Source organism: Papio anubis, chromosome 20, assembly GCF_008728515.1.
Source record: "Papio anubis isolate 15944 chromosome 20, Panubis1.0, whole genome shotgun sequence".
Taxonomy (NCBI): Eukaryota; Metazoa; Chordata; class Mammalia; order Primates; family Cercopithecidae; genus Papio; species Papio anubis.
This window is the reverse complement of record NC_044995.1, coordinates 7846538-7858354: the sequence shown is the minus strand read 5'-3', so window position 1 is coordinate 7858354 and position 11817 is coordinate 7846538. Positions and strand designations below refer to the sequence as shown.

The 11817-nt window shown below is 46.0% G+C and overlaps 1 protein-coding gene across 1 annotated transcript; it reads right to left on the bottom strand.

Moving 5' to 3' along the window:
* Positions 1–265: 265 nt before the first annotated feature.
* On the bottom strand, positions 266–5753 carry ERVV-2 (endogenous retrovirus group V member 2, envelope). The gene is given in 2 exon segments (NM_001307973.1): positions 266–2530; positions 5532–5753. A coding segment is annotated over 1 exon segment (1614 nt). The 5' UTR covers positions 2148–2530; positions 5532–5753; the 3' UTR covers positions 266–533.
* Between the last annotated feature and the right edge of the window lie 6064 nt (positions 5754–11817).

The window sequence follows — 11817 nt, the reverse complement described above, 5'->3', positions numbered from 1 at the left end:
AGGCAGGTGGGTCACCTGAGGTCGGGAGTTTGAGACTAGCCTGACCAACGTGGTGAAACCCTATCTCTACTAAAAGTACAAAATTAGCCGGGCATGGCGGCACATGCCTGTAGTCCCAGCTACTCGGGAGGCTGAAGCAGGAGAATCGATTGAACCTGGGAGGTGGAGGTTGCAGTGAGCCGAGGTTGCACCATTGCACTCTAGCCTGGGAGACAGAGCAAGAACTTGTCTCAAAAAAAAAAAAAAAAAAAAAAAAGCAAATGGCTGTTCTAGGGTGGGTTTTTAGAGAAGTGCTGACTGACTGTGGGCAGCATCACCAAGGAAGCTATCAGTGGGCTGCGTTTCTAAAGATTCCTTTCCCAAGGGCTCTCTTGCCTGCTCATGCCTGCCTACCTGTCTACCCTAATATTTCCCTCATCAAGAGATGGAGACCCTGAAAAGCTTTGGGTGTAAGGACGTCGTGGGTCTTCTGTAACTACTTCCTGCTGACATGGGGCGAAGAAGTCATCAGGGTCTCCGTCTCTTGCTCTGTCTCAGAGAGGAAATCCCTCCATAGTTTCCCGGAATCTTCGCCCACTGGCATCCAAGGGAGAGATGTGCTCGTAGGTGCTGGGGCCTCCAGGGACAGATAGCTGATATCTTTCCATTTTGGGGGACTCCATGTGAAATTGCTTTATCCTAGAAGAGACACACTTGATCAGTAAATTAAAGAAACAAGGACCAAAGAGGAAAAGTAAGAGTATAACTGTTGCTGGTCCCAGTAAAGGGACAAACCATTTGAGGGAGGGGAGGGCAGATTTCAGAGTCTCCCAAATGGCCCTTGTTGAAGCACCTCCTTTCCCAAAGTCATGGAGCCATGTAGCCTGGTCATAGATCTTTTTTATATCCTCCTCTATCGCCCCGCTGTTATTGACATAAACGCAACAGGTTTTATTGATCACTGCACAGACTCCACCCTGCTCTGCTAAGAGGTAATCTAAGGCCAATCTGTTGTCCATGACTACGTTTGCTAGAGAATCTATGGAGGCCTTGAGTTTAGAGATGCTATCTCCGGTACTCTTAGCTATGTTTTCTATTTGTCTGGAGAGATTTCTGAGGGTGACATCATGATAAGCAAACCCTCCCCACGGGGCGATCATTCCTACGGCCGCTCCTATCCCTGCCAGTATCAGACCCAGAGCTCTTTTCTGTCTGGGTTGGGTGGTGTTATAAATGGTCACACCTATCCCCCGTGGTCCCAAAAGTCCCACAGCACATTCCCCCGTATGTTGGATGTTATTAATGCAAGTAAAGAGGTTTGCCACGGGGGGAGTTGAATAGGTTCTCTTAGGACTTCCGTCAAAGGGCAGTTTATTTTTTTGTGGTCCACATAAAAACACATAGCCAGGAGGGGTACAGGCCCACCGGGGCATGCGGCTGTCGAACCACTTGTGTAACTGCGATTTCCACACTGCTGGAATAGTTTGATTGCATGTAGGGGATAGAGGCCCTCCCAGGGGAACAGTAGTTTTTGGCCATGTGGGGACAGTGTGTGCCTTGGGAAGCGAATATAGAACCCTCCATGTGATTAGCTCTTTTCCTTCCCAAGCTGCACAGCGGTTTTGGGGTGACTTGTCTCGATAATCATTCATTTGTTTATGGCTCGCTGGACACCAGTGAGTCAAGTTAGGGTGGCAGCCTGCTGGGGAAAAGCTCATGGGATGGATGGTGGGACTGGGGAATCCCTCCTTAGAGGTGCTCTTCCGGCCACAGTGTCCTTCAGGGCATGGACAACAGGTTTGGTTTAGAGAAGAGCAGTTGTACAAATAGAAAGAAGTTTTAGAGCTTTGATTGAAAGGTGGAGTGAGATCCAGGCAGGGGACTTGGTACGCTGAGTTAACAAGGGAAACCTGGAGTGGAACAGATTTGTGTTGGCCTTCAGGGATTCCCGAACCAAATGTTAGGTTTAAAGAAAAATTTCTTAGCAAAATATATTGGTAGGATGAGGACCTGGTGATGAAGTTGTGACAGATCCAACAGTTGCTTAGATGGTTTCCCGAAGCAATAATTTTGGAAAAATTGACAAGGGAATTTTCACTCCATTGTGCCTGTGAGAGTAGGGGCATGGGAAGGAGGGAAAGATAAAGGAAAAGGAATTTCTCTGTCATAGCTGATTCTCCCTTAAGCTTTGTGAAAGCAAAAGGAAAGTGGTGAAAATAGGAGAGACAAATAATTCAATGGTTAGATGGAGTGTTTGGTGATAAAACAGGCTATTGGGACTTCAGGTGGCATGCAAGTGTGGGTCCAAATAAGGAGAATAACCAATGCCACCGCAACCAAGATTCCTGGTACTGAGACTGACTTTAGTTTTGGGTGAACAGAGAGAAGGCTTTACTTATCTTTTGACTTGACTAGGACTTTTAAGTTCTCCAGTGGCTCACAAGAATGCTCAGGTGCTGAATTCTGTTGTTCTTCTGTGGTTCTTCGGGACCTTCCCACAGTTTTACTCGGGACTGATGTATCCAACTGGAGATGCCAGAAATGTTGACAGCTGTTGGGGTGGAAAGTAAGACAGTAAAGGGGCCTTTCCATAGCGAGTTGAGACCCAGGTGACCCATCTCTCCAGGTTTTGATCAGGTTTTTTGACCCTGGTTGGTATAATGGTTGTTGGTTACTGAAAGGGTCAAGAGCAGGCAGTACCTTTTTGTCTGAACTCCTGAATGGCTTGTTTTTTGTTTTTTGTTTTGTTTTGTTTTTTGACACAGAGTTTCGCTCTTGTTGCCCAGGCTGGAGTGCAATGGTGTGATCTCGACTCACCATATCTCCGCCTCTCAGGTTCAAGCGATTCTCCAGCCTAAGCCTACCAAGTAGCTGGGATTACAGGCATGCACCACCATGCCCAGCTAATTTTGTATTTTTAGTAGAGACGAGGTTTCTCCATATTGGTCAGGCTGGTCTCGAACTCCCGACCTCAGATGATCCACCCGCCTCAGCCTCTCAAAGTACTGGGATTACAGGCATGAGCCACTGTGGATGGCATTTTTTTTCTTTTTTGAGCTGGAATATCTCTCTTGTCACCCAGGCTGGAGTGCAATGGTGAAATCTCAGCAAACTGCAACCTCCACCTCCTGGGTTCAAGTGATTCTCCTGTCTCAGCCTCTCGAATAACTGGGATTACAGATGCATGCCACCAGGCCTGGCTAATTTTTTAGTAGAGACAGGGTTCCACCATATTGGCCAGGCTGGTCTTGAACTCCTGACCTCGTGATCCACCCACCTCGGCTTCCCAAAGTGCTGGAATTATAGGCGTCAGCCACCGCGCCCGGCTGATATGGGGTTTCTCCATGTTGGTCAGGCTGGTCTCCAACTCACGACCTTGGGTGATCCGCCCACCTTGGCCTCCCAAAGTGCTGGGATTACAGGCATGAGCCAATGTGCCCAGCCTAGATCTTCGTAATACATGATGATATTGGGCTAATACTAATGATTACAGGAACAGAAGAGATGTGATATCTTCCCCCACTCTTCAAAGGTTCCTCGGGGATTATACAGAAAAAAATGCTTAAAAAGCATGGAAGCCCCCTGGGGCTCAGAGTCAGTGAACTGGGCCGTTGATTCTGGTTTTTTAGGTCCATTATATGATCACATAAACAGCAAGGGGAATGTGAGAAGCATTTTCCATCAGCTTATTCAACAAAAAGCAAAAAGAACCTGAGTACTTCATGGGTCTGTTACAATGGCCTAATGAGGTGAAGAAAGAAGTCCCCAGTGGCCCATAGGAAACCCTGGTTGTACAGAGAAACTAGGGAGTAAGGAAGTGGTCACAGGTGACTCTCTGGAGGAGCCAGGCAGTTCAGTTGAGAAGTCACAGAACGAGGCATTTTTGAAGAGTAGTCAGGTGGACACGGACCCAATAATAAATGAGGGATTTCTCTTTTTTTTTGAGACAGAGTTTCGCTCTTGTTGCCCAGGCTGGAGTGCAATGCTGTGATCTCGGCTCACTGCAACGTCTGCCTCCCTGGTTCAAGCAATTCTCTTGCCTCAGCCTCCCAAGTAGCTGGGATTACAAGCGTGTGCCAGCACGCCCAGCTAATTTTTGTATGTTTAGTAGAGATGGGTTTCACCATGTTGGCCAGGCTGGTCTTGAACTCCTGCCCTTAGGTGATCCACCCTCCTCAACCTCTCAGAGTACTGGGATTACAGGCATGAGCCACCGCACCTGGCCGAGATGGGGGATTTCTTTAAGCATCCTGTCAGTGCTGGTCCCTCCAGTGAAAAAGGAGGCAAGGGAAAGGACAAAGCTGGGTCTCATTTCTGAGGAAAAAAGTATAAACATCAGCATAGGCCCTCAAAGGACTCTGGTGCCTGGCAATGAAGCAAACGCAGCAGGTCCTGGATGAGCAGGCCCTGCAAGGGTCTTGCACCCAAAGGAAGAATTCATGAAATCCCGGCGGCAAGGAGAGGGACAGCAAAGAATAAGCAGAGTGACCTGGGAGATTAAGCACCAGTGGGGGCATATTGTGTTCAGGGGATTGAACGGCCATGAACAGCAAGTATAAGAGCTGACTTAACACAGGACTGTAGTTTTAGTTAAAAGATATGGTCCAGGGCCAGGCGTGGTGGCTCACGCCTGTAATCCCAGCACTTTGGGAGGCTGAGGCGGGTGGATCACGAGGTCAGGAGATCGAGACCATCCTGGCTAACACCGGGAAACCCCGTCTCTACTAAAAATACAAAAAATTAGCCGGGCGTGGTGGCGGGCACCTGTAGTCCCAGCTGCTCAGGAGGCTGAGGCAGGAGAATGGCCTGAGCTCGCAGTGAGCCGAGATTGCACCACTGCACTCCAGCCTGGGCGACAGAGCGAGACTCCGTCTCAAAAAAAAAAAAAAAAAAAGATATGGTCCAGTCGCCATGGCTCACGCCTGTAATCCCAGCACTTTGGGAGGCAGAGGCAGGCAGATCACGAGGCCAGGAGCTCGAGATCAGCCTGGCCAATATGGTGATACCCCATTTCTACTAAAAATACAAAAATTAGCCGGGCATGCTGGCACACGCCTGTAGTCCCAGCTACTCTGGAGTCTGAGGCAGAAGAATCGCTTGAATCCAGGAGGCGGAGGTTGCAGTGAGCTGAGATCACGCCACTGCACTGCAGGCTGGGTGACAGAGTGAGACTCTGTACCCCCCCCCCCCAAAAAAAAACAAAAACATATGAAACTCCCCAGTCATTGCACAGCCAGGCATATTCCCTGCCACTTTTATAAGCCTCCTACAGGAATGGTCACTATGTGTCTCAGATCTACTCAATGTGGAGTTTAAAGTCCTCCCTCCTCTGCTTATCACCCCTCAGGGTAAGCTGAGAAATCAGCCAGAGGGGGCAGAGTGACAGTGACTGAAGGGAAATGGTACAGGGCAGTTGTTAGTGGACAGAGCCTGAGAGGAGAAACCCCTCCCCTTAAAGCTGCAAGAACTGCATTAGGGCAGGAGGTTCTTCAGTGCAGAAAGAAGCAGAGATCGTCAACCAGAGAATCTGGCACCAGCTTTTGGGCACTTACCTTGCTAACCACGTCAGGTAACCAGGTAACCAGGTGAAAACACCAGATGTTACCTGGAGGCGTGTGGAAGTCCTCTGGTTCTTGGTCTTCTTGGATTCAGTCAAGAGATGTGCAGAAAGAGTTAAAGGGTAAATGCCCTTCATTTAAAGAGATTGGATCTCAGAAAGAAGAGACACCTTGAACAACAGAACTGGGTGGGCTCCTGAAAAGAAGGAGTCTGTCCTTACTAATGCTGGCCTGACCCTTTTAATGAGAACCTGACATGATTATTCATGAAGGGGCCGTGCACAGGCATTATTAGTAAGCATGTTCCGGGAAGTCCTCTGGGCAGGAATGTGCTGTGACTGTTCATGCCAGTGCACACATCACATGTCTCATTAGCATCTCAAATCTCCACCCAGGGGTGTGGCTTTTATTTATTTTTTTCTAGAATCATATTTGAAAAAAGGAGGATGTGTTTCTTAGTATTATAATGAGCAAAAGGCCATTCTAGGGTGAATTATTAGAGGAGTGTGCGTGCTTCTTAATAGGGAAAATCCGCTAGCTGGGTGATTTCTGGCTAGGGCCTGATAATTCTCTTCCTGGGCCAGACAAGCCCAGCCACAAGGACAAGTGTAGGCAATGTAGCCACTGTCATGCTTTTGCTGTCACAAGGGGATTGTCACTGGGCTCTGTTTCTAAAGATTCCTTTCCTTAACTGCTCATGCCTGGCTACCTACCTACTCCAACAGCTGTTTTATGGACGGAAAGACTTGATTGATTGATTGATTGATTGATTGATTGATTGAGACAGTATCTCACTCTGTCGCCCAGGCTGGAGTGCAGTGGCATGATCTCGGCTCACTGCAACCGCCAACTCCCTGGTTCAAGTGATTCTCCTGCCTCAGCCTCCCGAGTAGCTGGGATTACAGCCACATGCCACCACACCCAATTAATTTTTGTATTTTTAGTAGAGACAGGGTTTCACCACATTGGCCAGGATGGTCTTGATCTCCTGACCTCGTGATCCACCCGCCTCGGCCTCCTTAACTGATGGGATTACAGGCGTGAGCCACTGCACCTGGCGCTAGAAAGACTTTTAAAGTAGTATCTAGTTCATCCACATCTGTATGTTTCTTCTATAAGCAATCTGAATGCAAATTTACCTAAAGCTTTTCCCCTGAGGTCACAGAGAACAACTTTCTTCACCTTAATTTTATTTTCAACTGGGCATGGTGGTGCACACCTGTAATCCCAGCACAGTGGGAGGCTGACGCAGGAGGATCACTTGAGTTCAGAAGTTTGGGACCAGCCTGGGCAACATGACAAAACCCCATCTCTACAAAAAATACAAAAAAAATTAGCTGGGCACAGTGTCGTGACCCCGTAGTCCCAGCTACTGAGGAGGCTGAGCTGGGAGGACAGCTTGAGCCCAGGAGGTGGAGGGTACAGTGAGCTGTGATCATGCCACTGCACTCCAGCCTGGGGGACAGAGAGAGACCCTGTCTCAAAAACAAACAAAAAACAAAAAAACCCAATCAAGAAAAAGTTTATTCTCATTAGGTTATTTCTCTGATCACGAGAGAAAATGTTTCTGAATTATCTTCCTTCATCAGGGCTCAGCTGGTACCAAAAAGGATGTCAAGAAAATTTAGATGAATATGAGAATGTGACATGGATCTGACATATAAATTAGTGTTTTTATTGTGAAATTATGACCAAAGAATTCTTGAAGCTGTGAGAATACATTTTCCCATGATCAGCAGAAAAATGTATAAGGGGACACTATTTTCCTTAATATGACCCGGGCTTTCTGCTTCATTCGATGGTTGCAGAGACCCTTGAAGTTGGAAATGTAGAGCGGTATCTTCCAACAAGAACCGATCAGTGTCTTGCATGTGATAGAAATGAATACTACACAGCCGGAATGCACACTGAGGACCCTTCAATGTCATTCAAAAACTGAGGTAAGGAGCAGTCTGCTATTGTTCTTACTATTTTAGTTCTGTTTTTCAAGTAGAAGACATGTATTTATTATTTTTTAAAATCTTTATTTGATGTTATAATATGTGGTGACAATGTTGAAGTTTCCCACAGCACTGTAAAACTAGTAAATAGCAAAGGTTGAAGGACCCACCAGAAGGTCACGTTCTGGAGACCTCTTCAGACTGTGCCTTGGGGAAAAATAACAAAAAACAAAAAAACCTACCAGAAACCACTCCCCTGCCCAACCCAAGAGCTTAGTTCAAATAACCCCACTTTCCCCAGAGTACTTCAAGTCTAATGATACCTTCTTTGCTTACATAGGAAAAAGCTCCAATTTCCCACCCTTTGTCTCACCAAGGATTACTCAATTGTTTATCCACATTGATCAGTGGGAACAATGCTTGTTTACTTGACTTAATCAATTCTTATTTAGGCTTCTCTCTTACTTCAAGGTCTCTGACTATTGGGTCACGCTTGGGCACTGAAATTCAGAACAGCCTCTCCTCCTTGATCATGCTTGGCCACTGTGATTTAGAACAACTTCTTCTCCTTAATATCCCCTCCCAAGAGTAGGCTGACCTTAGGATAAAACATTCCCTGAGCTGGGTGCGGTGGCTCATGCCTGTAATCCCGGCACTTTGGGAGGCCAAGGTGGGCGGATCATGAGGTCAAGAGATTGAGACCATCCTGGCCAACATGGTGAAATCCTGTCTCTACTAAAGATACAAAAATGAGCTGGGCGTGGTGGCATGCACCTGTAGTCTCAGCTATTCGGGAGGCTGAGGGAGGAGAATAGCTTGAACCCAGGAGGCAGAGGTTGCAGTGAGCTGAGATCGTGATACTGCACCCCCCCCCGGGAGAAAAAATGAGACTAAAAAAAAAAAAAAAAAAAAAAAAAAAAAACCAAAAAAAAATTCCCTGAGTAGGTCACAGCAGATGCTCATCCTCTGCCCCATACCTGGTGCCTTCTAGCCTTGCTTCCTTTTTTAGAGAAAAGAAAAGCCCATTTCTTGTAACTCAAACATTTGCAGATCTTGTGGTTGGAGCATTCTCCCTACCACAATATACTTTTTGAGTAGAATCTCTTCTAACCAATGAGCAAATTTGTTTTTTGACAGTAGTAAATATTTTCATTGTTCTATCTGTGTTAGAATATGTACATTCTCTCTCTCTCTCTTTTTTTTTTTTTTGTGACACAGGCTATAATATATACTCAAGAGATGAAAGTACTTCTTGGATGGGCTCAGTGGCTCATGCCTATAATCCTGGCATTTCGGCAGGCTGAGGTGGGAGGATCACTTGAGACCAGGAGTTTGAGACTGGCCTGGGCAACATGGCAAAATCCTGATGGTACATGCCTGTAGTCCCAGCTACCAGGAGGCTGAGGTGAGAGGATCACCTGAGCATGCAGAGGTTGAGGCTGCAATAAGCCATGATCACACCACTGCACTCCAGTCTGGGTGGCAGAATGAGATCCTGAGACACACACACACACACACACACACACACAAAGTAGTTGCTACTTTAACTTATTTGAAAAAATCCATATTAATTTGCATTTCTCTTATAGTGATATTACAAGGAGGTGTAATAGGAAAATAAATCTCAGACCCCAAAATTACTTAGCCAAGGGAAAAGTCAAGCTGGGAACTATGTCAGGCAAATGTGCCTCCCATTTTATTCCTTATTCCTAAATAAGATAGCTACAAAGATTTTTAAAAGCTACCCATACCTTCCTCAAAATTTACCTAGAAGCAAATTCCTTGTGGACAAAGGACAGACAGAACTCAATGTCATCCCTCTGCTCATGTGACACAAATGCATATCTGATTTTTTCCTTTGTCTTATTGTTTCACTAAGCCAGACTAAGGCATAAGTGACTATTCCTATAAATCACAAATTCAGTGAAAGCCTAATCAGAAACTCCAAAAGAATGCAACAGTTTGTCTGTTATCTACCTATGACCTAGAAGCTTCCTCCCTGATTGAGGTGTGTGACTTTCCAGACCAAATCGATGTACATCTTTCATGTATTCCTATTTTATTTTATTTTTAAAATTTGAGACAGAGTCTCACTCTGTCACCCAGGCTGGAGTGCAGTGGTCCTATCTCAGCTCACTGCAACCTCCACCTCTCGAGTTCAAGCAAATCTCCTGCCTCGGCCTCCCGAGTAGCTGAGATTACAGACACGCACCACCACACCTGGCTAATTTTTGTATTTTTAGTAGAGACAGGCTTTCACCATGTTGGCCAGGCTGGTTTCCAACTCCTGATGTTGTGATCTGCCCGCCTTGGCCTCCCAAATTGTTGGGATTACAGGTGTGAGCCACTGCACCTGGCCCACATCTTTCATATATTGATTGATGTCTCATATCTCCCTAAAATGTGTAAAGCCAAACTGTACTTAGACCACCTTGGGCACATGTCATCAGGATTTCCTGAGGCTGTGTCACAGGCACGTTGTTAACCTTGGCAATATAAACTTTCTAAATTGATTGAGACCTGTCTCAGATACTCTTGGTTGACAAATTGGTGACCCAAGGAAGTAACTCTGAGTGGAGGGGGCAAATCTCCTATTGGTGCTTGGTACCAGATTGAGCTATCCTTATGGCTCAAACCAATAGGACAATTGGCTGAAGCCTGGGAGCCCCCTCTCCAGAGAATCCCAGATCTACCAAATTTGGTTGAGATCTTAAGTTTATTTTGCTGTACAACTTCTTTTTCTGGAGTCTTACTTGCTTCCAATAAGGAAGGCACGTTTTCCTGCTTCCATGACAACGGAAGGCAGGTAACTCCTTTCTAAAGTTTAAGCTCGCTTCCAATTGGGAAGGTGAATTTGAGTTTTTTTCCTGCTTCTAGGATGGTATACCCATTCCTAGGTACATAGGTGAATTTGGGGTTCTGTCTTGGCTAAAGTTAAGATTAATAATCAGCTGGTTTAAATTTCTCCTTACCATTAGAGCACTCAGTATATTGTTTGGGGTTTTTTTGTTATTGTTTCTGCCGGTCTTTCTCCCATCAGATGTTTTAGGTTTTTGTTTTGTTTGTTTTGTTTTTCTTTGAGGAAGTTTCGATCTTGTCGCCAAGGCTGGAGTAAAATGTCGCAACCTTGGCTCACTGCAACCTCTGCCTCCCAGGTTCAAGTGATTCTCCTGCCTCAGCCTCCCAAGTAGCTGAGATTCCAGGCATGCACCACCATGTCTGGCTACTTTTTGTATTTTTAGTAGAGACAGGGTTTCCCCATGTTGGCCAGGCTGGTCTTGAACTCCTGACCTCAGGTGACGCACCCACCTCAGCCTCCCAAAGTGCTGGGATTACAGGCATGAGCCACCGTACCTGGCCATTGCTTATTATTTGAAGCAAAAATTGGTGATCTAACTTATCACTGAACCTGAAACTGCCTTTGCAAAAACTCCTGATGGAGAAATCTAACCTAATTGTTGCTTCTAACACACAAGCTATGTTTGCTCATTACTGGGCATTGGCCCAGCTAACTATGGGTGGAATTCAGTTTATAGTTATGACTTTGAAGAAAGGATGATACTAGTCCCTCCCCAAAGTGGCCCTCTCAGGTGACTGAAACCAACTTTCTAAGACTAATGAAAGGCTACAATGTTACGATTATGGGAGGTAACTGAATTCTGCTAAAATGTAGACAGAAACAATAACCAGTGATTTGTAATTTCTCAGCTGCTCCTGTAGATAACATTATTATTTTGAAAACCTAAGATTGGTCTTTGAGGTATTTTTCAGACTTTTACAATTGGGCAGAGTCACTCAGGCCACCTGGACATCTTCTTCACTGGTACCACAGAACTGGCACCACCTGGTCCTGTGACCTTCACCCAGAAACTGACTCAGTTCCAGGAGACCTGTTTTGAACCCTCCTATGATTTTCTCCACAACTAATGAGCCACACCAATTCCCTAGCCCCTTGCTCTCTGAATTATCCTCAAAACCCTAGCCTCCCAACTTTTTGGGTGACAGATTTGAGAACTAACTTCCCCCTCTCCCAACTTGTTCCACTTGGCTAGCCCTGCAATAGTTAGACTCTTTGCTGCAAAACCCTCCTGTTTTCAGTGTACTGTCTCTTCTGGGCAGAGGCAAGATGAATCCAGGGTGATGACAGACCTAGCTTTCCATGCTTACACCCCAGGTGTTGTCTCTATGAAAGTCTCTGGACGCCGGTCCCAGTGGCTCATGCCTGTAATCCCAGCACTTTGGGAGGTCGAGGCTGACGGATTTGGAACTCCATTTCAAAAAGAAAAAGAAAAAGAAAAGAAAGTCTTTGGAAACGAGTACAAGGTTGACTCTCTGGAGTA